At 43.0% G+C, this 27,137-nt stretch overlaps 1 protein-coding gene across 1 annotated transcript in view; it reads left to right on the forward strand.

Annotated features, from left to right (window-relative positions):
* The window catches only part of SEC23A (SEC23 homolog A, COPII coat complex component), a 45,521-nt gene extending 35,677 nt beyond the window's left edge, over positions 1-9,844 (forward strand). The window contains exons 17-20 of the mRNA XM_065402399.1: positions 1,537-1,623; positions 3,130-3,285; positions 3,858-3,923; positions 8,351-9,844. Of these exons, the coding sequence (XP_065258471.1) occupies positions 1,537-1,623; positions 3,130-3,285; positions 3,858-3,923; positions 8,351-8,440 (399 nt within the window). The 3' untranslated portion in view covers positions 8,441-9,844. The remainder of the gene's footprint in view (positions 1-1,536; positions 1,624-3,129; positions 3,286-3,857; positions 3,924-8,350) is intronic.
* The last annotated feature ends 17,293 nt before the right edge of the window (positions 9,845-27,137 follow it).

Raw genomic sequence — 27,137 nt, forward strand, 5'->3', positions numbered from 1 at the left:
TGTATTGCAATCCTATTGGTTACATTGTAACCAGTTTTGCAAACCCAAGAATTCTGGCTAGTTTAGATATAATGTAGGCGAGTTTCCAAAGCTTTAGTACTTATTAGTCCCAAACTATTAACAGATCCCATATCCTGAGTGCCCTGTATTCCATTTTCAAATAGATTTACCAGAAGCTACAGTAATAGTCAAATGAAACACAAACCTTTCTGCACACATTTTAAAACAACTTTTGTACATAGAGAATAATACTTGGATGATTTTAATAAATTATTTGGTGCATGTGTGTATTTGGAACAGATAAGATACAAGACAGTCTCTGCTCGAGAAAGCTAGTAATCTAGAAGAATTCTGAGTCAAATTCAGTCTTAGTGTGTGAAACAATTCCACTGAAGTCAATGAAGTTGCACCCATGTATGCCAGCAGTGAATTTGGCCCTGTCTTTTCATTGAAGTTACAATGGCTTCATGCTTTCTCAGTGGATAGATCTCCATACTACAAAATGACATCAGTCTAGCCACAATTTTCTTTGTCAGTTTTTTTTGTAAATTCAATTCTTTTAGGTATCGCTATCATGATGTATCCTGTTACCTCACATGACACCAACATACAGTGGCCACCTTAAAAGCCTTCCAGTTGCCTTTTTAAGTAATGGTACCTCAGAATCCATATAGGCTTAGGTATTCAATCTACAGAGGATAGGGCAGCATAGACAATACTATAGTAGTATTATCTAGTTGCAAAGGTAAGGCTGTAAGGAAAATATATTCTAGGATGACTACTGTTTCTTTAAACATTGAAGCATCTTTAAAGTAGTGACATGCAGGCCCACCGATGGGGCGGGGGAGAAGGGGGCAAAGGGGGCAATTGCCCAGGCGCTCAGGTAGCGGAGGTGGCCGGGAGCCCCGGGCTTTTTTAAATTGCTCGGGCGGGCCGCAGGGCTCCTAGGCATGCGGGGTAGTACTGGCGGCAGTGAAGGCAGCCGGGCGGGCATGTGGAAGCCGTGGCTGTGCTGGAAGAGTGTGCCCAGCAGCACAGCCAGCAGCTCGCTGGGCTGCAGCAGCGCAGGCGCAGCACTGCCCAAATGTGAGGCAGACCGCGTCCGCGGCTTGTGCGTGTGTATACCAGCCGCTGCACGTGGTAGCTCTGCGCCCATGTGGCAATGCCGGGACAGCAGCAGCGTGAGGCTCGGCTCCAGCGCACCCTGCATGAATCAAACCTCAGCCATCCCTTTCTAGGATGCCCATTGACTGTTCTACCCTAGGGCCCGGAATTGCTGTCGTTGTCCCTGGTGACGTGGTATTGATAAAATGGAGGTGTTTGAAAGAGAAGGCAAAGGCACAGTGATGAAAGAATTCTCCCAGCTCTTGACTTCTGTATTTACATTTTTACATTACGTGTTCATGAAATATTGTGTATTTGGAATCAAGCAGTCTAAAGAAAAGCATTGCTTGGTGATCTGTTCAAAGAGGCTTGTAAAATACTTGGATTACTCTGTTCTGCATATTCAACTGAATTTTTTCCCCTTTATCTTAGCCTGTTCTTCTTGATAGCAGCAGCATTTTGCCAGATCGCATTCTTCTTATGGACACCTTTTTCCAGATCCTTATTTATCATGGAGAGGTAAGATCCAGGCATTCTTATGTATACATCCTGCTCATTGTAGAAATGTTCTGTTACCAAACTAAGGCTCTAATTCTGCAAGCATTTACTACAGTACTTCGACAGTGTGTACATGAGTAGAACCCGATAGAACTACTTGCATGCATAAAATTAAACATGTATATAAATGTTTGGAGGATTATGGCCTAATGTGATTTAATATAGTGGCACCTGGTATTATTTGCTATTTCCGCTATAAATGCTGTTTTTCAAGGGGGGGGCCTAAGGTTTATTTTCTTCCACACACCTCAAGCTAAAACTTGTCCTACATGATATGAGCATGCTAAATTTTTATGTAGAACAGCAAAATGGTTTTTTTTGTACTTGTGGATACATTATTCCTATTAATATTTATTTCTTCTGTGCCTTAGGTGTGCATGAAATTTTACAGGAAATAAGATTGGTCCCTGATCTGTCAAGTTTATAATTTAGCACAGCTAAGTCTGACAGCAGGGGTGAAAGTAACTTAAAGGACTTACCGGTACGCCGGAGTCCTGAGCAGGGCATGGCCTCAACTGGAAGAGGCGGGGCCTCAATCGGAAGAGGCGGGGCCTTTCAAGATTTAAAGGCCCTGGGGCTCTGGCTGTGGCTGGGAGCCCCAGGCCTTTAAATCACCCCGGAGCTACCAGCTGCAGAGGTGGCTGGGAGCCCCAGGGCACATGGGCGAATTAAAGGGCCCGGGGCTCCGGCCGCCGCGGAGCTCCAGGCCCTTAAAATCACTGCGGGAGCCCTGCCACCACTACCCCGGGGCGGCAGGGCTCGGGCTGGGGTAGCGGCGGCAGGGCTCCGGCGGTGATTTAAAGAGCCCGGGGCTCCGGCCGCTGCGGGGAACCCCGGGCCCTTTAAATCCCCGCCGGAGCTCTGGCAGCGGGGCTTGGGCGGCCCTTTAGAGGGCCTGGGCCTCCCCGCAGGGGCTGGAGCTCTGGGACCTTTAAATCCCCGCCCAAGCCCGGCTGCCAGAGTTCCGGCGGTGATTTAAAGGGCCCGGGGCTCCCCGCAGCGGCTGGAGCCCTGGGCCCTTTAAATCACCGCCGGAGAAGCCAGTCCATTCCGGCACGGTGTACCGGCTTACTTTCACCTCTGCCTGACAGACAAAGGTGGGGAAAAGTATGGGCAAGGGCAGTGGCTACACAAGTAAAAGATTATATTACCTGCTTTTGTTACATACACATATTGTTAGATCATGTGTTTAGAGAGTCAATTTTATAAGTTAATAGGTATTAATAGTTGGAGGGAGCAAAGTCTAGCAAGAGGGCAAGAATGGTGGAGTAGAGGTGAGCATTGGAACATTCCCCTCTGAAAGTCCTATTTATATCAACTGTATTGTGAAAATGGATGACTGTCTTTTTGTTCTGTGTTTGTACAGCACCTTGCACAATAGTGTCCTGGTCCATGACTGGGGATCCTAGGCACTATGATAATACAAATGATGATGATGATATGCTTTTTAAACTTTTTATTCTCTAGACCATAGCTCAGTGGCGCAAGTCAGGCTACCAAGACATGCCAGAATATGAAAATTTCCGCCATCTTTTACAAGCTCCAACAGATGATGCCCAGGAAATTCTCCATTCCAGATTCCCAATGCCCCGGTACATTGATACAGAGCATGGAGGAAGCCAGGTACGATGAACTGTGTACATAGGTTTAAGAAATGAGGTATTATTAATGTCTAAATTAAAGATATTATAAGCGTTCATTTAATTATTAAAACAAATTTAGTGGATAGATATATAAATGGTGACTTAGCAATTAGGAGGTTGAAATTCTGACAGAAATAAGTATGTAGAAGTAACTTGTTACTTAATGTTTGAGTCCCTTTTTTAGACACTATTATTCTTGCATTAGTTTTTGGATTTTGAAACATTTCTTAGTATTCTATTATTTACATTTATTTTACTAGGGTTTTTTTTTTTTAATTAAATTTTCCACAACTTTGAAAAGTTGTCAACATCTCAGATTATTTGTGTGTTGTAGCTATGGAATCCAGGGATCTTTACATTTTGGTTCACATTTACCGTCACTTAGCGCTTACTCACTTTTCCCTGCAAAAACTTGACTTTACCAAAAAGAAAATACTAAGAAAATGACAACCATGCATGTTTTGCTTCAGATAAGGCTAAATTCTGTGGCTATAAGATTTCTTTTGTTTTAAATGTAGTGATTTATTTCCCCTTTGGTTTATGTTTTCAAAGGCCCGCTTCCTGCTTTCTAAAGTCAATCCCTCTCAGACTCACAACAACATGTATGCCTGGGGACAGGTAAGGATACAAAACATTGTGCTAAGCTTATTTCATTGGTGAATATGCTTGAAGGAATATTTTTTTTCTATCTTCAGTTTCCCAGCTTTAGACACAATGAAATATTAGCTGCATACTGGCAGTAATAGCCACAGTTAATACAAAATGAGAAAAAATACAGTATTCCTGGCTGCCACTTAAAACTACCAAGATTAAAGAGAAGATGCATCATTGCTGCTTTATTTCCCCTGAAAAAAATTGGTCCAGTTTGCTGCTTGGAAACGTCTCTTAGGCTTGAGTTGAGATGTCTTCCCAAATCAGAGACTGTCTTCAAATTCTTTTCACTGTAAAGAATTTGATGAGAGGGCACTAATCCTTGGGCAAAGAATTTTTTTGCATCCAGAAAATCTGTTATTCATCTCAGCAATATAGTTCAGGAATTGATCACCAAAAAGTGCCAGAAAACTGTCCTACAAACTGATAGACTCTGAGATTAAGATTTAACAAGGGCGGGGTAGTGCACCAGTATTTTATTGATACCTAGGTTTCCCCTGGTCCAGGCTGCCATTGAGTAACCAGGAAAATTAGCTTTTCAAGTCCTATCTCCAGGAAGAAAGCTTATTAAATATACAGAAATTCAGGAAGTAGGGCTACCTACAGCAATTCACTTTCCTGACTCTGTTGCAGCCATAACAGCTCTGCATCCCAATCTCCTATCCTCCCTTCCAGCTTTGAACTTCATAACAGGAAAAGAAATATAACTGTGCATAAATGCCAAGTTAGTGGCATTGTCAAATAAAAATGTACTGACATTAGGTTTGTACACACTTCTGTTGTTGATACCAAAACAGTGGAAGCTTTTGCCAAGTAGTCTGATGACGGGCATATTCAGTCCGAAACATTGGAGAAATATTTTGATATCTCGTTAAATTTATAATGTAACCAAAACAAAACTTTGACCCAATTAAAAAAACTAAGTAACTGTATTTCAGGCTGGACAAATTAGACTCTTCTTTATTTAGAAAGGAAAAGGCAAGCTTCCCCTACCAATGTTATTGACAGAGACTCAGCTGCAAAGTAAAAATAGAATTTTTCACATTTCCATTGGCACTGTATTATATAATTTCTGCATGAACTCCTGCAAGGTTAGCTTTCAGTAGCTTGTGCAAACAGACTTCAACCAAATAAAGTAGTCCATTTATCACATGATATATGCCATTTTTTGCAATTTTAAACTAAGTTTTAAACTTAACTAATTTTGCTCTTAACCTTTCCCTGAGTTATTTGGGTTGTTTCATGTAATTCTGGCTGATGTCTGAATTGGTGAAAATCACCAATAAAATTTGATACTCCACATTGCCCTGAAGAGGGCACCTGCACACCATTGAAACCGTGTTTCAGGAGGCAATGAGTCATATAGTTTACCCTTTAATATCATACTGTAAGTGAAGATTTTTCAAACTTTGGCCCTGTATGTGCATTTACTGTATTTAAAACATATTCAGAAAAAAAAAATTAAATTTCAATAGAGAGTTTCATTGTATTTACTTGAAAGTACATCTTCAAATTACTCTTTAAACTATTGTAATAATTTAATTTGAACTTGATACAAGATAATATCTAGCTGTGCTTGTCACTGCTTTCAACTGTACTTTTTCTTTGGTGGTGACTGGGCATTTTACAGTTTTTAAGAGAAAAAGCTGTTTACAATGTTTTAAGTCTCTACTAATTCCAAACTTCCTGGCATCAATATATCTGCCTGTGTTAAATTTAAATTTTGTATATGCTTGCATGCTGCAGTGCTAGGTTTTTAAATGAATAGAAATTATATCTTTGTGTGGTCTGTGCAAAAACAAAGCTAATTTTCATGTACTTCTCAGTTTCATACAGTGAAACCTTGCTAGTTTTCTCACTGGTTAACTACAGATCCCAGAATTCTCAGTAGACAAAGTGTTCGATTTGTTGTTTACTGAACTACTCTCTAGATGGTCTTCAGCTACATTGGTGGTGAATTATTAGGTGATGTCGAGCTCTCTTCCAATGTAAAAATTGTGGAGTGGTGAGTCACACTCTGACTCCTCGATTACAGTCTATTTATAATCCTGTTACTGCTCCTTGCACAAGGAGAGGCGAATTCAGACTAAACTACTAAACCCGACTCTGCCACTGATCACTTTGTGGCTTCGGCCAGTTCTAAAAACAGGCTATTAATTTTGAGTGCCCTAATTTAGACACGTGTTTCCTGTTCATGAAAAGTGTCATGAACACCCATTCAGCTCACTGACTTTAGTTGGAGTTATGGATGTCTCTGAAATGAAGTCTTAGTTGTGTCAAGGTGGGCATGCAAAGACAGGTACCCCAAAATAGTGAGCATTTTTAAAAATGTGGCCCTTAACCTCTGTGCTCTGTCTGTTTTCTTTATCTGTATTATTATTTGCATTTCTGTAGTGCCTAGGGGCCACAGCCTTGGACTAGGACACCACTGTGCTAGGCACTGTGCAAACACAGAACAAAAAGATGGTCCCTGCTTCAAAGAGCTTGCAGTTTGTAAGAAAAAGTATAATAGTTGGACAGATAGATAGATGTGGGAGTACACGAAGACAGTATAGGTCAGCATGAGAGACGGTGGTCTCAGCACAACCACAGCCTAACCATTGTCAAGTTTTTTGTAGTCTCATAGCAAAGGAGGGTTTTAAAGAGGGAGTTGATGGAAGAAAATGAGGCAGATTTGCTGGTGTTTATGGGGTGCTCCTCCTGCTCCTCTGTAAAATGCGGATAATGACATGGACCTTAAAAGAGGTCTTGTGAGCTTTAATTACATAATGTTTGCCAAGTCTGTTGTTTTTCTTTATGTACTACAGGTTTTGGCCTTTTTACCTGGAAACTTGAGTAATTTGCCAATTTTTTTCTAATGCTGGGCTCATTGCTTAGTATGGGCTGATCTGATATGAAATCAGAGAACCACTTGTATGTGTTTTTTAAAATAGCACTCACGCTAAAATGTTGAAAATTTACTGTCTGTTTCCTTGACTTCTTAGCTATCTAAGGCTCTCTCCCAAGTGAGTCCAAGCAAATATGTCTCTTTAATATCCACACTCAGTTTTTTCATTTCATCCTCTTAAAGCTTGTATTTTGCCATGAGCACTTCATAGGGAGCTTCTTGGAATTCTTCAAGTTGTTCCCTGAGGTCAGAGAGCAAAGAAAAAAAAAATGGGGAGACGGCATCTTTTTGACCCCTGACTCTGCAGTGTATGACCTTTCGATATCATTACCAGTTTTAAGAACCACAGAATGGAACTGTCGTTTAGCTCTGAGCCAGCATGCATTGAAGTCTATGGAAAGACTTCTCCATTTGGGTATGTCTATAGTGGAATCCTGGGGTGTAATTACAGCTTATCTTGACATACCCGAGCTGGCTTGGGTACTGGTGCAATGAAGACATGGCAGCTCGGGCTTCAGCATGGACTGTCCTAGCCCGCCTGGAATGTATTACTCATATGGAAGCTTGTGCTGCCCGGGCTTCACTGCTTCAGTACCCAAGCTAGCTATATCTATACATTGGAGCTACATGAACGCCAATGTGTAGACATACCCCTTGACTTCAGAGGGCGTTGGATCAGGCCCTGGGCGGTTTGCTATCTTGTGTTTCCCATTGATATTTTGGGTGTGTGTGTTAAATGATAGTTAATTTAGTGGTGGTAGTAACAGGCATTCCTCTGTCTTTCTATTTTTTCTTATTTAGTGCACTAAGGCTTGGTCTACACTTACCCCCCAATTCGAACTAAGGTACGCAACTTCAGCTACGTGAATAACGTAGCTGAAGTTCGAAGTACCTTAGTTCGAACTTACCTCGGTCCACACGCGGCAGGCAGGCTCCCCCGTCGACGCCGCGGTTCCCCCGTCGACGCCGCGGTACTCCTCTCGTCTAGCTGGAGTACCGCAGTCGACGGCGATCACTTCCTGGTTCGACTTATCGCGTCCAGACAAGACGCGATAAGTCGAACCCAGAACTTCGATTCCCAGCCGCCGAACTAGCGGCTGGGTGTAGACATACCCTTAGATAGGAACAGTGTAGGAAATATGGCATGACTTTTTATTTATTTTCTCTATAAAATGTGTATTCAATATTTGTCAACTATCTAAAACTTTAGGCTTCCCACAAATGCATTTAATTATCTCCCCACATTGTCTTGTTGCAGAATCTGTTTAAGATGGGAAGGAATATAGTTGTGATGGTTTATACTTGAATTTATGCAAATATATTAAACGTATGTAAACCTACAGTCTTGCATTTTTGTCAAAATGATGTTTGTAAAGCCCTTTTAAAAATATTAAATGATTATTTTACAGAACATACTGTGCATTAAAAAATGTTTTTTTCCCAACTACACTTGCTTCATAATTAATATAATCTAATGAATTCTCCTTGTTTTTACTTTCTCTTGGAGGAGTCTGGAGCACCCATTCTGACTGATGATGTCAGCTTGCAAGTCTTTATGGATCATCTGAAGAAACTTGCCGTCTCCAGTGCTGCCTAAAAATGATGCAACACATTACAGACATTGACAAGCTGAACTGTATTTCAGCTTTCTTTTTCCTTTATCTTTTTCAATGTGTCTGCAAACAGAATGCTGTGATGTGCACAAGCTGCCTAACTAGATTTCAAAGTGGTGTAGTTTTCAAGAAAGCATTTGTTAACAGCAAATGTCTTAATGAAATATAATCAGAGGAAAAAGAAAAAAGTCTTTTTGGTTACCGTGATGATTTATATATATATTATTTTTAGACCATTGATGATAACTTTGAAATGTGATATTTTTTTAAATGGTTGAGAATGTGACTCTGCCTTGCACTACAAAGACATGTTAAACATTACAAAGGAAATCTGTAGTGGCACTGGGCTTTCTAGATTGCCTTGTGACTATTTCTCTTTACTAATTTTGAACAAAAAGCAAACAAAGATACAGAAAAAGCATATAAAATAAATAACATAAACTCACTCTTTCTGACTTAGTCTACGGAGCGTTTAATTTCTTCAATAATCAGTTGTGTTTGTGTGGTGATTATTCAGAAAAAAAAATTCTCTTTCAAGTATTGACTTTTTTTATGTTTATTTTTTACCTTTGCTTTTTTTGGTAACAGATTGTTTCCCTCCTTTCCTTTTAAAGAATTTGAGCACAATTTAAAAAAATCAGTTCTTGTCCAAAGTGTAAACCTGACAATCCACATGTTGAATCTCTGCCAATAATTGAACCCTATTATAGTTAGTACTATCAAACACTAACGTACATTAATATACTCAAGGCAAAGGAGAATAATATCTGATACATTTTAGATTGTTCTAAGAAAAACCCTACACTACAGTTGTGAAGTGATTAGAAATGTAGTCTTGATTTGTCTTAGCCAGTAAAATATACTTTTTCCCTAGGATACATAGATTTTTTTGTTATAGCCTTATAATAATATTACTCTGATGTGTGGCACTACACATATGCTTTTTTGTTTCTGCTTCCTTTTTGTTATAAATTCAGTAGGTTGCAAATTTTTGTTGAAACAGTATTATGCATTATATGCCATAATTGTAATAAATTTGGTGATACTCTGTTCTTGATTTTTTTTGTAAATTAATGTGTTCACATTTACTGTTTAAAGTTTACATATGGAACAGATGTTTACATTGCTGATGCTATTTTGACAAGCAAAAATGTAAAATTTGGTAGTGGATAATAAGAACATGTTGTGCAATGACTGAAGGAAGAGAGATAATTTTGCCCTAGAAATCCAGTTATATGCTCGTGAGATAGGCATGAGTTTTCTCCTGTTTGTCTGTAAATTCTGTAAAACTTGATGAAATCAATAGCTTTAGTTTTATTTCCTTAATTTTCTTTTCTCTAAATGAGATTATATCCAGGCCAAAAGAAGCTCAAATAAAGCATACCTTTTCTCTCACTGTTTTGTATTTACTTAACTGTTGGTAGAGTATATTTGCATCTGATAAACTGTTTTGTCTAAAAGCAGATGTGGTACTAAAGATGGAGATAATGAAAGTCATAATAACGTCCCATATTTTGTATATTTACACAATTGTATAATTTTGCTACTGTAGCCATCAAACTTTTAGCCTAGTTTCTAGAAATACAGAAAGGGCTCAAATCACTGACTATTTAGGTAGCATGAATTGTGACAGTTCTAAGGTACCCAGGACTGAATGAACTTCTTATTCCTGCCTCCAGCAAAAGGGTGTCTTCCTTGTGGTAGCTGGGTGTCAGCTTCCTGACACTGCCTGCTCTTCAGTCACTCAAGCACTCTCATCTGGGCTACGCCAGCCCTTCCTTTGCCTTGCAAGTTAACGATAGGTACACCCCAATCCCCGAATCCCTTTGAATCGTTCCCCTGTGATATCCAGCCCCTGACACTGGTTACTCACAGAATTTCTAGTTCCTTTGCACCTAAAGGTTCAGCTTGCCACAGTTTACCAGTTCTACCTTAAACTAATGCTCTTGTCAACCCTGTAAGCATTAAAAACAAAAATTTTATTTAGGAAAGGATAAAGATTTAACTAGGAACAAGAGGGAATGGTGGAAACAAGTGGTTACAATAAAAAACAAAATCATAAAATGCAAATCTGGTCCACACTTACCAATAGTTACCTTTCCTATCTAAGAACATAGATTTCCCCCTCAAAGTTCAGTCTTGCAGAGGTGGCTGTCTTCTCAAGAACCAGGATCCAAATGTTCATGAAAGCACCTCCTTTTGCCAGGGATTTTCTTCAGTGAATGGATCCAGAGTACCTTTCCCTACACTTTGTTATACTGAAAACAGCCCTTTATTTCTGTTCACAGGCAGGGCAAACTCCTGTGTCGTTGTTCGGTTTCTTTTCTATCTTTAAGTGGTAAGATAGACAATAGAACCTTGTGCTACCTTGCCAGCTGACTAGGGAGGGGTGACAACTCCCTCTTGCTTGAATGGGTCATCTAAGACACTGTCAAGGCTGATTCCCCACTATGGCACTTCGAGTGCAGAAGGTGGGGGCCTGCAAGGATTCTAAAAAATAATACTGGTCACTCCAGGCTTGTATTAAACTCCCAAGGTTACAGCTTCTCTCTGACCTTGGATGGGTAGATGCTGCCACCACCCAAATGCAAAACCCCTTGGAACCCAGGAAGGCGCACTTGGGAATTCCTTCCTGTGGGGTACCCTCAAGCCCTTTCACCCCCCCCCCCCCCCGGGGAAGAGCTGAGAAAGAAAACAAAGGAAATCAGCTGTTGCCCCAGCTAATTAAACAACATATGCACAAACCTCTTAGGACACCCAAATCCAATCCTGTTCTTAAAAAAGGTGAATTTTATTAAAAACAAAAAGAAAGAAAATACATCTGGAACTTAGGCTTTTGCTAGATTAAAAAAAACCCACTTACAAAAATTAAATATCAAGAATAACCTTCTTGAGGTCCAGCTTAAAGGTTACAAGCAAAACAAAAAGCATTTGGGGTTAGCACAGAGGAGTCCACAAGCCAATCAGAAATAAACCTAATCGCGTCTTTCTAGACATTTTCTGATTTATGAGTAGGTTTTAGGTATGATCTGATGATTTTCATACCTGGAAAAAAAGCTTTTTACAGCATAGTCCCAGCCCTGTCTCTGCTCTGTCCCCTCTCTCAGGAGACCAACAACAGAACAGACAAAGGGAAGTTTTTCCCAAATTGAAAAAGTTTTAGCCCTCCCATGGGCTCTTTTGGTCAGGTGCCCACTCCTTTCCTTTTACCCGTGGACTTTGGAAGGACATGGCAAACAGGGGTTGATAGACGACCTACTGGAGCATGAGGACCATGGAGGGGAAGTGTTCGCGCCAGGGTCCGAAGCTGGAAGCACTGATTTCTCCATGAGGAGAAGTCGCAACCAAATGTCCTGGTCTTTTCTGGCCCTGGGAGTGAGGTTGTGACAGTAAGTACACTTCTGCAGGACATATCCTTCACCCAGGCAGCAAATGCACTGCAGGTGACTGTCTGTTACTGGGAAGGTGTTCTGGCAGGATACGCACCTCTTGAGCCCCAGTAGAGCTGGGCATAAGGGTGAAGGAAAAGCTCTCTGGTTGGAAAGGGCAGGAACAGGGCCGGTGCTACCATTAAGGCAAACTAGGCGGTTGCCTAGGGCGCCAAGATTTGGGGGCGCCAAAAAGCGGTGTCCCCAATTTTTTTTTTACAGTGTTCCTGGGCTGGGCTGGCGGCGGCGCGCTGACACGTGCGGCTCAGACTCCCTCTCCCAGCGCAGCGGCCGCTCCATGCAATTATTGTCATTGCCGGTGGGGATGGCGTGCTCAGGGGGGGGGCGTAGCAGAGGATCTGGGGTGGGGAGCCCTGCGGCAGCTCCCCCCCGCCCTGAGGCACCCCCCCCACGGCAGCTTCCCACCCCCTTGGCCCGGGGAGCCGTGCGGCAGCTCCCCACCCCAGCTCATCTCTGCTACGCCCCCTCCCCGAGCGCGCAGTCGCCGCTCCACTTCTCCCACCTCCCAGGCTTGCAGCGCCAATCAGCTGTTTGGCGCCACAAGCCTGGGAGGGGAGGAGAATTAGAGCGGGCGTGGCGTGCTCGGGGAGGAGGCGGAGCAGAGGTGATCTGGGGTGGGGAACTGCCACACGGCTTCCCGGGCTGGGGGGGAGCTGCCGTGGGGGGGGGATGCCTCAGGGCGGGGGGGGTGGAGAGGAGCTGCTGCAGGGCTGGAGGGGGGGGGGGCGAAACTTCCTTGCACCGGCCCTGGGCAGGAAGTGGGAAAAGAAAATTTAGACTACAAACTTATGGGTAGATTGAGGAGGCGGAAAAGCAGAATTTTTTTTTTTATGGTGAGAGTTGGGAAAGAAAGAACTAACAACTAAACTACTCTACAAGTAACATGTAAAGCACTATCAAAGGTAAAGGAGATTTACTGGGCTATAAAGATGGGGGGGCTGAACCTCAAGTGATAAGCAACTCAACCAACTGACTGTATTATAAAAGTGCATAGAGTGAGGTCTTTTCTGAAAGCTAATGACACATTGGTGGTAAATTTCATAATGATATTTATGTAATAATGCTATATGAGAAATATGCATACTTACTGATATAATGCTTTAAAGTCTGTGGCCAACAGGGAGAAACAGGTTCCCCTCAGACTGGGAAGAAGGCAGCTGTTTACTTGTCTCCTGTGTAAATTAAGCATAGTGGAATCAAAACAATGGAAGCCCCATTTACATATAAGGAGATGAACATAAGAACATAAGAAAGGCCGTACTGGGTCAGACCAAAGGTCCATCTAGCCCAGTATCTGTCTACCGACAGTGGCCAATGCCAGGTGCCCCAGAGGGAGTGAACCTAACAGGCAATGATCAAGTGATCTCTCTCCTGCCATCCATCTCCATCCTCTGACGAACAGAGGCTAGGGACACCATTCTTACCCATCCTGGCTAATAGCCATTTATGGACTTAGCCACCATGAATTTATCCAGTCCCCTTTTAAACATTGTTATAGTCCTAGCCTTCACAACCTCCTCAGGTAAGGAGTTCCACAAGTTGACTGTGCGCTGCGTGAAGAAGAACTTCCTTTTATTTTTTTCAAACCTGCTGCCTATTAATTTCATTTGGTGACCCCTAGTTCTTGTATTATGGGAATAAGTAAATAACTTTTCCTTATCCACTTTCTCAACATCACTCATGATTTTATATACCTCTATCATGTCCCCCCTTAGTCTTCTCTTTTCCAAACTGAAGAGTCCTAGCCTCTTTAATCTTTCCTCATATGGGACCCTCTCTAAACCCTTAATCATTTTAGTTGCTCTTTTCTGAACCTTTTCTAGTGCTAGAATATCTTTTTTGAGGTGAGGAGACCACATCTGTACACAGTATTCGAGATGTGGGCGAACCATGGATTTATATAAGGGCAATAATATATTCTCAGTCTTATTCTCTATCCCCTTTTAAATGATTCCTAACATCCTGTTTGCTTTTTTGACCGCCTCTGCACACTGCGTGGACATCTTTAGAGAACTATCCACGATGACGCCAAGATCTTTTTCCTGACTCGTTGTAGCTAAATTAGCCCCCATCATGTTGTATGTATAGTTGGGGTTATTTTTTCCAATGTGCATTACTTTACATTTATCCACATTAAATTTCATTTGCCATTTTGTTGCCCAATCACTTAGTTTTGTGAGATCTTTTTGAAGTTCTTCACAATCTGCTTTGGTCTTAACTATCTTGAGTAGTTTAGTATCATCTGCAAACTTTGCCACCTCACTGTTTACCCCTTTCTCCAGATCATTTATGAATAAATTGAATAGGATAGGTCCTAGGACTGACCCTTGGGGAACACCACTAGTTACCCCTCTCCATTCTGAGAATTTACCATTAATTCCTACCCTTTGTTCCCTGTCCTTTAACCAGTTCTCAATCTTATGTTCTTATGTTCTTATGAGAAAGATGGGTCCTTCCACCAAGGAGGGGTTGAAGTCTCTGGAAACTGAAAATAGGTGAGAGAGACCTGCTTAGGAAAAGACCTTTCACCTAGGAAGATAAGGGAAACCAGCATCTTGCACTTCTATGGAAGGTCCTAACCTTGAGGTCTTTAAACCACGATTTGAGGACTTCAATAACTCAGGCATAGGTTAGGGGTTTGTTACAGGAGTGGGTGGATGAGATTCTGTGGCCTGCGTTGTGCAGGAGGTCAGACTAGATGATCATAATGGTCCCTTCTGACCTTAAAGTCTATGAGTCTATGAAAGACAGCCATGGCTGGGAAGAAGGAAGATTAATGACAGAAATCATTCTGAATAAAGCCTGTACCTTGTTAGATTAACTTTTAGACTTAGATGCATATTTTTACCTTTATTTGCTTTCTAACTTTAATCCTTTTACTTGGCATCACTACAGCTATGCCTATAGTTAAGGCTACGTTTTAGTCATGGGTATTTTTAGTAAAAGTCATGGACAGGTCACGGGCAGTAACCAAAAATTCATGGCCCGTGACCTGTCCATGACTTTTACTATACACCCCTAACTAAAACTTGGGCTGGGGAGCTGTGGGTGCTCTGGGGGCTGGTCCGGGGGTGCTGCGGGTGTTGAGGGGGAGGTAGGCAGCGGCCCAGGACCTGGGCTGGGGGGGGGAGGCAGCGGCATGTGACCCGTGACCCCCACTGTATTGGGTGTGGCCTTCTGCCGGGCAGCACTTACCTCCGGCGGCTCACAGTCGGCAGCGGGCGCAGCGAGGCTAAGGCAGGCTCCTTGCCTACCCCAGCCCCACGCTGCTCCTGGAAGGGGCCAATGCGTCCCTGTGGCCCCTGGGGGGGAGGCACGTGGCTCCGCACACTGCCCCTCTCTGTAAGCACCGCCCCCGCAGCTCTCCCGGCCAATGGGAGCTGCAGGCGTGGTGCTTGCAGCAAGGAGCAGCGCGTGGAGGGAGACCCCTGCTCCCTCACCTGCGGGCCTGCGCTGGCCACTTCCAGGAGCGGTGTGGGGCCGGGGTAGGCAGGGAGTCTGCCTTAGCGGCAGCCACACTACACCACTGGAGATCCTCTAGGATCAACCAGTCATTCACGATCGACCAGTTGGGGACCACTGATCTAGTCTAACCCCCTGCCAAGATGCCGGACGCGTCATGCCTCTTCTCAGCTGTCACAACATAGCTTCCCCAACTGAATGATACTTCCCACACTGGCCTTATACAAACAAGCCAGGCTGCTATAATCCTTCACCTTTAAAGGGGCATAATCACAATTTGCTTGGCAGGATTCAGCAGGAGAAATGATCAGGTATAAGCCAACCATAATACTGTGCCAGGAAGCAAACAATAATCAGTACTCTTCTTAGAAAAATAAAATCACAATGCAAAAGGTAAAAAACAGAAACCCTACAACCTAACCTCCTACCCTCCCCCCCCAAAATGGCTGTCTCCCTCATATAAAGGCCAGAGAAAGGGTGGCTTCTGCTTATGCAGAGCCAGAGGCTATGTTGGTAATTCAATTGCTAGATAATCCACCTCGGTGGTAATTTCATTCTTTGTTTACTCTTGAGACCCTTTTATTCTCCAAGGTGGCTGTTTATTTTAGCCACAGTCTCACTGTGGGGTGATGGAAAACCACCAGAATCACTTTTTTATAAACAGATATGCAATTTTTTGTCTTTCTGAATATGTTTTATGCTATTAAGTCATTGCAGTATCCATATTTATGTTACGATTATTTTAATTCCATGTTTTATTCAGTACCTATCAATGAGTTTACTTAAAGGTTATGTAAGAGGATACTTCCTCTTAGCATATGCGCAATGTGCCTCCGGTGGCATTTGATCTGGATTCATCACCGAATTTGGTCCGCTGGTTGGATCATTAACTTCCCCAGCCCAGGCTGGGTACTGACAGGGAGCGCAACGTGAATGCTGATCCATGCCCCCAGGAGGGATGTTAAAAGATTGTGTGAAAATTAATGTGGCACCTAACAGATTACAGTAGCTTTTATTGTCTAAGTACTGTACCAATATGAAAAATAAATGCATTATAATTATTCTATAACAGTGGTTTCGAAACATTTTTTCTGGAGACCCAGTTGAAGAAAATTGTTGATGCCCACGACCCAGTGGAGCTGGGGATGAGGGCTTTGGGGTGTGGGAGGGGCTCAGGGCTGGGGCAGAGGGTTGGGGTGCACAGGTGAGGGCTGCAGGGTGGGGCCAAGAATGAGGGGTTCAGGGTGTGGGAGGGAGCTCTAGGCTGGGGCAGGGGTTGGGGTGCAGGAGGGGGTCAGGGCTCTGGGCTGGGGGTTCAGGGTCTGGGGTGGGGCTGGGGATGAGGGGCTTGGGGTGAAGGAAGGGGATCTGGGTTTGGGGGGGCTCAGAGCTGGGGCAGGGGATTGGGGTGCGGACTTACCTCGGGCAGCTCCCGGTCAGCGGTGCAGCGGGGGTGCTAAGGCAGGCTTCCTGCCTGTCCTGGCACCGTGGACTGCACCGTGCCCCGGAAGTTGCCAACAGCAGGTCCGGCTCCTAGGCGGAGGCACACAAGCAGCTCCTGCCCATAGGCACCGCCCCCCACAGTTCTCCCGGCCAATGGGAATGCGGAGCCGGTGCTCGGGGCGGGGGCAATGTGTGGAGCCCCGTGGTCCCCTCCCCGCCTAGGAGCTGGACCTGCTGCTGGCCGCTTTTAAGGTGCAGCGTGGTGTTGGGACAGGTAGGGACTAGCCTGCCTTAGCCGGGCAGCACCGCCAGAGCCGCCAAGAGGATTCAGGGGGCCTGGAGCAAAGCCCCCCCCCCGGGCATCCCTGAGCACCGCAGATGGGACTTTTAACGGCCCGGTCGGCGGTGCTGATCAGAGCCGCCACGACCCAGTGCCTTACATTCCGCGACCCAGTACTTGGTTGCGACCCGCAGTTTGAAAACCACTGCTCTATAATATCCTAACTCATATAATCTAAAAAACCCGGTAGGGGGTGCAAATATGTTTTCTTGCCCAGGACGTTAAAATGCCTAGTTTCAGCTCTGCCAAATACACAGAGCTTTGACCCCAGGATGTTGTCACATAGGTCCTGCCATTCCAACTCCACAGCTGAATCTGGTCTCTCTGGCAAACAGGATGGGGTGGAAGTCTGCTTGGAAGTTACTTCTTTTCACCTTTTACCTCCCAGCCCCATTGCTGGGGGAGCAGGGCAAAAGTACAGGGGGATTAGCTAGTTGCAGCACCTCTCCCTTTCAAGCCAGGCTGTCTGGGGAGGATGGAATCGAGGCAGCTGTGTGTGTGTGGGTAGGAATTCTCTGGGGATGGCCTGTGAGTTCCCTGTAGATCTACTCTCCTCATAGCCCACATCCCTTTCCACCTCCTTGCAGTCATTGTCAACTCCACCTTGAGGAGATGCTATCGCTTGAACTCCATGCACCTGATTCTTCTCATACTTTCAATAGAGTAAGTGAGACAATAGAGTTACACTGGCACCAAATTAGTGTGTGAGATCAGAGTCAGGTCCTGTGAGTTCAAACTTGCAGAGTTTTGGACCCTCAGCACAGGATAGCATGTAGCCCACTTTTCTCTCTCTGCATGCACTAGCTAGTTCAAAATCAGTTCTAATTTAATGTGAACATTTTAAGCACCTACTGTCCATGACCTTATGAATATGCCACCCTACTGAGAGTGAACTTTATTTGCTGCATACATCAGCATTGGAGGCACATGTGGAAGAGAGTGAAAGGTTAATTGAAGCATGTGGAAGGTTTTAAGGAGTTGTTGATTGCAAGCTATTCTCATTCACCAGGCTGTCATACCTGGCTAATGATGTAGCCTGTTTAAGTGTTATGAAGCACTGTTGATATTTAACAGCGATAAAATAGCTCTGGGATGAAATAATGCAAATATATAAAAGGGCTCACATTGAACCCTTTTCAGAAAACAGATGACAGGTTGATAGGTGGTCAAAACATTACTTCCTGCATAACACAAAGCTAAAAGAACAGAGAATAACCCTTAAATCTATTTTGTTGCGGGAACAAGCTTATCATCGATCTGGGAACACAGTGGGTGAATTCAATTCTGCTTGTCCAAAAGAAAAGTTAATGTGAAAACTAAGGAAGGAAGGGAAGGCTAGTCACTTGTGGAAATCCACCATTTTGGCAGTCAAAGGGTCACGTGGAGTGATTACTTTAATCCCAGAGAAGCTAACAATTTCAAGCAATACTGTCAACCTAGTTAGCATCAAAATTTGACCTATTTTAAACATGTTTATAATCTGCCTTCCCATTTCTCAATATCTGTATACAATATTTAAAAGATAATCCAAGCTAACCCAGCAGTTTTGTGTCAGCACAACTGTAACAAGTGTGTGTGTGTGTCTAAATTCAGGTTTCAAGCTAAGTTCCAACCTCTCACAGGAGGAGGAAAAGGAAGTGAGTGTTTCATTTTTTGATACATGACAATGATAGAATCATAGGACTGGAAGGGACCTCAAGAGGTCATCTAGTCCAGTCCCCTGCACTCATGGCAAGCTATTATCTAGACCAGTGGTTCTCAACCAGCGGTCCAGGGACCCCTAGGGGGCAGGTGCGAGCAGGTTTCAGGAGGTCTACCAGACTCGCTAGAGCCCAGGGCAGAAAGCTGAAGTCCCACCACGTGGGACTGTAGCCCGGGGCTCTGAGCCCCACCACCCGGGACTGAAGCTGAAGCCTGAGCAACTTAGCTTCACAGTGCCCCCTAAGGCATGGGGCTCCAGGCAATTGCATTGCTTGCTACCCCCTAACACTGGCCCTGGCTTTTATATGCAAAAAACAGTGCTGGGCTGTGGAGTTTTTATAGCATGTTGGGGTGGGATGGGGGGCTCAGAAAGTAAAAGGTTGAGAACCCCTGATCTAGACCATTCCTGACAGGTGTTTGTCTAACCTGCTCTTAAAAATCTCCAATGATGGAGATTCCCTAGGCAATTTATTCCACCCTGACAGTTAGGAAGTTTTTCCTAATGTCCAACCTAAACCTCCCTTGCTGCAATTTAAGCCCATTGCTTCTTGTCCTATTCTCAGAGGTTAAGAACAACAATTTTTCTCCCTCCTCTTTGTAACAACATTTTATGTACTTGAAAACTGTTATCATGTCCCCTCTCAGTCTTCTCTTTCCCAGACTAAACAAACCCAATTTTTTCAATCTTCCCTCGTAGGTCATATTTTCTAGAGCTTTAATAATTTTTGTTGCTCTTCTCTGGACTCTCTCCAATTTGTTCACATCTTTCCTGAAATGTGGTACCAAGAACTGGACACAATACTCCAGTTGAGGCTTAATCAACACGGAGTAGAGCGGAAGAACTACTTCTTGAGTCAACACTCCTGCTAATACATCCCAGAATGATGGTTGCTTTTTTTGCAACAGTGTTACACTGTTGACTCATATTTAGCTTATGGTCCACTATGACCCCCAGATTCCTTTCCGTAGTACTCCTTCCTAGGCAATCATTTCCCATTTTGTATGTGTGCAACTGATTGTTCCTTCCTAAATGGAGTACTTTGCATTTGTCCTTATTGAATTTTATCCTATTTACTTCAGACCATTTCTCCAGTTTGTCAGATCATTTTGAATTTTAATCCTATTGTCCAAAGCACTTGCAACCCCTCCCAGATTGGTATCATCCACAAACGTTATAAGTGTACTTTCTAAACCATTATCTAAATCATTGATGAAGATATTGACAGGAACCGGACCCAGAACTGATCCCTGTGGGACCCCACTCATTATGCCCTTCCAGCATGACTGTGAACCACTGATAACTACTCTCTGGGAATGGTTTTCCAAGCAGTTTTGCATCCACCTTATAGTAGGTCCATCTAGGTTGTATTTCCCTAGTTTGTTTATGAGACGGTGATGCGAGACAGTATCAAAAGCTTTACTAAAGTCAAGATATACCATGCCTACCGCTTCCCCCCATCCACAAGGCTTGTTACCCTGTCAAAGTGGTTGATAGCCTTAAACAATGGGACTGACCAAACCTAGGGTTACCAGATAGCAACTGTGAAAAAATGGGACGGGAGTTGGGTGGTATTAGGTGCCTATATAAGAAAAAGTCCCAAAAAACGGGACTGTCCCTTTAAAAACGGGACATCTGGTCACCCTACCAAAACCATACCAAGTTGGAACTCAGACTAGCCTTATAGTTTTCAGTTGTTAGGGAAAAAATTGCATAGTAAAGAAAGTTTAGCAGAATATATTCTGTTCATTATTCCTTAGGGCAATTAGAATGCAAGCAAAGTTACATTTTGAAGCTAATATTGCTGGCATAAGATGAAACACATTTGATTTATCTTATACATTATGTATACCACAAATACCCACAGAAACAAAACCCCAGTCTAGTTCTATTTTCTGCTTTTTACCCACAATTAATAATCACAATTTAAGTCAAGCCAAATACTCTCTGATACCCAACCAAATGATAAAGTGGGCTATCATGGAAAGGCTGTCTTAAATGTGCATTTTCTGCACAAACGGTCCACTGTACTTTCTTCCCTTTCCTTTGGGAACAGCTGAATTGCTTTTAATTGTACTCATCACCTCCATCATTCATATCCTTTCAACAGGATACTGTGGAGTGGGGATGCAGGAGCTTTGGGAGCTTCTGCAGCCTCAGAGTTGAAGCAATGGTGACAAGGCTATGTCTACATTGCAGTTAACCTGAGTGATAGGCATTCAGGTGTGAGCATTCCCACAGCAAAGCCCCACCTGCACTACTCTGGCCTCACTGTTTCTGCACCTGCTTGTATGTGTCTGAGGTGTATCTCATGCTACTTTGTGCTGAGCTACTCCAGGATTCTTTCCCTGTCAGTTGCCGTATTCCCAACCTCAAGAGATCAAAAATAAACAAGTCAGATCCTAAAAAATCATGGGCCCTATAAAACATTATCAAACCACAGTTTTTAGTCTCTTCTGACTTTTTAACTCCCCTCTACTTTTCTGGCAAGATGTGCGTGATAATTTCAGGTTGAAAAGTCAACCTTTAATGCACACATGCCTCTCTCTGGCTGCTCAGATGGAGACTCAGTCTATGCGGGAGGTACACAAACCTATTTAAGGAGAATTAGAATGGAGAAGATACAAAATGGTAAATCTTTGTTTTATTTGGGCTCATCCTAAGTAGCAAGCCACTCACTTTCATATAATTGTAATGCTTCTGTTAATGATGTCTCATTAATTGGATGGATGTCCCCTCAAAAGTATTTCTTCAAAAATGGAGATGGAATGAAAGGAAGGCGTCCATGCTGGTGGGAAAAAGGGGTATGTGATGAGGTGTGTAGCCCACATAGGCCCCGAGGGGGTTAACGTGGGCCTGAGAGCCTGTTTTTTATCTGGCTGCACCTGGAGGTAGAGCCAGGCTTAACTGATCATGCAGCCAAGCTGGGCAGGAGCAGGCTGGTAAGTATAAAGAAAGTAAGTTTGTCCTAGAAGAGGGCTGTAGGGAGAGAGTCTATAGTCATGCTCTGGGAACAGAGAAGTGATGAGGCAGAAACTGGGAGAGTGGAAATGATAAGCCCGGGGAGCCTGGTCCTAAAAGAAGGGTCAACCTAGAGAAGCTCCGGGAAAGAAGCTCCTGAGACAGACTGGGTATGAAAAGTAGGAAGGAGTGGGACTGTGCTGGTTGTAGAGTTCTGGACTAGACCCCAGTGTAGTAGGAGGGCCTAAGTTCCCCTACCAGCTACTGGCAAAATGGCATAAGCCTGGAGTTGGGGCCAAAGACCCTCAGTGAGGACATTGGACTATCTTATATTGGGCTTTCTGTTACTCTGGAAGGGGAGGAATAAATCGTGACCTAGCCAGGAGGCCAAGTTATGTGATGAAGGACCACCAAAGAGATGGAGTCGTGGGCAGGGGGATTCCAGGGGAGAGAGATGCTATGCTATGCCAGGCCATGAGGAGGTGTTCCTGTGGTGAGCTGACCCGTTTCACAGGGTACTACTTCATTTTTTGTATATGTATAACATAAGTACTCCATGGAGAGCTCTATGGTATGGTAAAGTTTAAAATATGATGGAAAAACATAAGTCACACATATTTAGAAATATATCATATAAGGGCTATAAAATGGAGCTGGAAAATGAACATCAAGGAACCCAAAGTGCACTCTCTATGTATCAAACTTTCCATTTATTTTTCAGTAAAGGTGTATGTGAGCTGCAAATATTTTACATGCAAGAATATCGTTAAAAGATCAACCAGCTTTTAGGGTTTTATATATTTCAGTTCTTTAATTATATTTATAATTCTGAAATATTTCTTAAATCCATTCAGTCACATTGAAAACACTTCAAAAATAATTTAAAATAACTTTTCTTTCTTTGTATAAATTTGATAATTACATAATATATACATAATCTAGTAATGACAATAAATGATTTTAGTTTCTTTTTATAAAAACCTCATAATTGTCCAAATAGCTAAAAATAATTTATTTTATTATAGTGTATTCTTCCCTCCTGCTGCCTTCAAGGCCTCTCTCCTTCCTTGAGCCCTGCAGCACTTCTCATCCCCCAACATCAGTTCAGGCCCCCCTCTCCCAGCCGTACTCTCTGCTCCTTGTAGGGTCATCCTCTCCTGGGGCTGCAGCAGGTCCACTTTTGTCTTCCCTTTTCCATGCTGAGGGGGTGGTTCCAGGGGCTCTCCACCCCCGTCTGCCCCTTCCCATGCTGGATGCTGCAGGGTGGAGTGGGGAGGAGCAGAGGTGCTGTTCTCTCTGTTTTTCTCACAGGAGGGAGCAAAGCCTCACAGGGCTCTTTGCACCCTCCTCCCCTCCTGTGAGAATGGCAAGTGGAGGGGAGAGACTCTGCCAGCTTCTGCCAGGGCTGAACTTCACAAGGGAACTGGAGCATCTCGCATAGTCATGAGATGGGGTCCAAAACCCTCTGAAATCCTGGCACTTGAGATAAAATTGTGAGAGGTGGCAATACTGCAATTGCCAAAGAATTTATATGTCCTTTGGGGGGAAAGACATTGGAGGGCTATCAGCACTCAGGTGATTTAGCCTGCATCCTCAGGGCTGGTTCCAGACTGAATTAAAGCCAAGTTTGGGTTCTATCCCCACTGCCCCAGTCTGGTAAGCTAGCCTGGGCTTACCGTACCTCCAAACCTGGGGAAAAGGTCTTTCTGTGTGGTGGAGGAGGAGGAGGAGGAGGAGGAGGAGGGGGGGGGGGGGAGAGATAAGGCTAAAATCTGGGTAAGGTCTCTGGTTAATTGTGCAGTGAAGACACACCCAAAGTGGCTTTGATGCCTCTCTGTGGCCTAGGGACCGGGGGTGTGAGTAGGAGGGAGAGAGGTTGCCAGTACATGGGAATGATTAACATGGATACAGATATACATTTAATAACTCCAGTAGATCTAAGGAGATAGTCTTTTAAGGTTCTCAAAGACTCATTAGCTCATCCACTACTTTCAACTCCTTTTTTTGCGAAGATATTTCATTACCAAGCAGAGGTACCCCTTGCATAGGCTAACTGCTATAGAGCACAACTGTAGGCCTGATCCAAATCCCACTGAAGTCAATGGAAAGACTATCATAGACTGCAATGGACTGTGAATCAGATCCTCTTGATACAAGAGATTTTTCAGCTGCTCCGCCTTTGTGAGAAATATAGCACTGAGAGCACTATGCTGTCACCACTAGCTGAAGCAGAGAGAGATTGAAATTAAACTTGTTTAAAATAATAAAAAATACAGTGGTGACAGTGAATCATAGAGTTAGGGTATTCTTAGATATTGAGTTGTTTATTAATTATAAAGGTTTGGGCGGTTATTGTTAGCGATAAACTGGCAGTTGCAAGCAGTCACAGTCAGAGAAATCCAAAATGGAGGTCTGCGAGAAATTTGGCCAAGACCAAGCAGACAGGCTGAGGTGAGACAAAGATCACTCCAAAACCTAAAGGGAGGGGGTCAGGTAAGCATATCACAGGTCTTCAATCAGGTCTGGCTTCTAAGGCGCAGGTCTTCAATCAGGTCTGTCTTTGATTGACAGATAGAGGGCTTAAACCTGATTGGTGGGAATGTTTAGGATTGTAAAAATAACCAATCAGAATAGGCCAAAATCTGTATATAAAGCAGAGAGCTGAGAGGCTTGAGTCAGAGTGAGGGGAAGATGCTAGAGTGAATGATCTGCTTTGTTTGTTTTCATAATATTATGTTTTAGAGTTACTGTACTAGGAAATATTGTGTTAAATAAAGATTATTTTTGTTTTCAAAGAATTACTGCCTGAGTGTCAATCCTTTGAGCGGAAGGCTATAGCTGTGTCCTCCCCATGGGGTTAACAGTAGTCTGTTCTGGGGAGTTCTCCACAGGTTGGAGGGAAACCCCCTGGTAAAACTATTTCCCATTTTACCTACCAAAACCAGACAAATTGAGGATCAAGTTATGAATATAGGCAGGCCATTGTAGGGATACCTGGAGTCTGATTTTTGGGGGTAATACTCTGAGCCTAATCATGAGGTGCTGAGGCCCTACTGCGGGGTGTTGCTGAGTGCCCTCAACTCTCATTTCAAATCTGTGACTTTGTGTGTGAAGAGTTTTTTTGTTTTAATTATTACTTTTAACAACATTAATTCTGGTAGATACACTACACCTTTTCAATAAAGAGAAGGGGAAGATTTTCAAAGGCATGGAAAGGAGTTAGGTGCCTATCTCCCATTGAAAGGTAATATCATTCTGGAGCTCAGTCTAGCTAAATGTTCCACAGTTGCTGCCCAACCAACTGAAAAACCTTTGCTCCCAGTGCTTGATAGTCTAGTGCCTCAGTCTATCTAATTACATTGTCACTATGAAGTGAAGTTGTCTTTAGGGTTCATAGAGGGTAAAGCGGTCTCTGGGGTAACTTGATCTCTGTCTATAAGTACATTAGAACCAGGAAGTGAAAAGTCCTATAAATATGCCAGTCTAGCTTCACCATTGTAGGTGAATGAAATATTCACCTACAAATTAAATAGCATAAAAGGTATTGATAAATAGACTTTGGATATAATTTTAATAAACTGTGATGTAATTATTGATAAGGGAAAAATACCTCAGCATATAACTCTTGTCCGCTTCCCTTTATAGACCACATGACTTCCCTTTAAGTAGAACTGGAAGTAACTTGGAATAGCAGACCTAAGTAAAATTAATCTGGTGCTCTTATTTTGTCAGATTCCTACTTTGTTATCCCTAGACACCACTGTTCTGACTTGATTATATTTTTTAGCAGAATGTTATGTTAGCATTGGAAAAGGCACTGCATCTCAACATGCACAGTTTATCAAAATAGGACTTTTGAGATGTACAGACTTGGACTCTAATCCTGCAAAGACTATACACTTGCTTAATTTTACTTGCCATAAGTAGTCCCATAGAAGTCCATGGGAGTATTCATGGTACATAAAGTACGTCATTGTAGGAGTGATTTAGACTCTTTTTAAAGTGCAAAGACAAGCATTGCAACACTGGATCAGTGGGGTTATTTCAATTGAGGGCACTATCATTGGTAAACCTCAAGAGGGCACTAGCTGCATAATAGACAGGTCTGATTTAGATCCTAGTTACTCAGGGGGCTGGTGTAATTATTGAAGTCGTTGCATCTTATCCCTGACTTATTGGTGTAAGTAAGATCTGAATCAAGCCCTACAGTATTTGAGTACAATTCATTTCCATTTAGAAAACACAGCTATTTCCCCCTCCATTTTCCTTATTGGTTGTTATGCCATTAATGATCAGAAACAAGTATGATCACCATTTAAAGTAACTCACCTTCTGTCTGTTGGAGAAATTCCATAGCTACATTCTTGGTGTGCCATGAAATGAACTGGCAAGAGCAACTACAGAGAAAAATATAATTATCTTCTTATAACAGACTAAACAGAAAAACTGTAAATGTAAACAACCATAATTTTAAAAATAAATCCCAAACTGTCCATGAATTACTGAGTGCCCAAATAAACACAGTTGTGAAAATTAAATATTTTCACCCTTTTAGCCCCATCATAAAAACAGTATACAAAATAAAGTCTATGCACCATGACAGATTTGTGTCATGCATAGCACTAGGATGGTATTTTTTCTATAAAAGGAGAAAACCAAAAGATGGATATCTCTAAGTCTTGAACTTATGTATTAGTACCTTTTCTGAATTTAACAAAGATTCCCCAGAAACATAATCAAATTGGGACTAGTAGTGTCAGAAAAATATTATCTATCAAGGGATAGAAAACTTTAGCTCAGAATAAAACTCATTAATTTATGAATGCTAGGTATAGAATAACTTGTTCAGATAGCTAGAGAATCATGTAATAGAAAAAATCCCAGGACGTACAGGGAATTATTATTTACCTTGTAGCCACTTCCTACTCTTCTTTCTAGGGTGGTCTCCTGCTGGGGGAGAAGGGTCTGAGAGTGTACAGTGTGTGCAGGTTGTGTCAGTCCATTACAGAGAAAAGGCAGAGTGTGAGTATGGGTGTTGTGGGGCACTGCTCAAAGAGGGCAGAGTTAAGGCTGCATGGGGGTTTACCTTAACTCTGTATTTCCTGTTTTTTTCCAGAAGCTTGAGTTTTGCTGAACTTGACATTCTGGAACTGTACAAGCTATGACTGGACAACCTTAACTCTGCATACATTTTTTAACCATTTAATAGTTATCAGTACAACCTCAGCATGTATGTAGTTAAGGGGGGAGGGATAGCTCAGTGGTTTGAGCATTGGTTTACTAAACCCAGGGGATTGCAAGTTCAATCCTTGAGGGGGGCCACTTAG

Source organism: Emys orbicularis, chromosome 4 (assembly GCF_028017835.1).
Source record: "Emys orbicularis isolate rEmyOrb1 chromosome 4, rEmyOrb1.hap1, whole genome shotgun sequence".
NCBI lineage: Eukaryota > Metazoa > Chordata > Testudines > Emydidae > Emys > Emys orbicularis.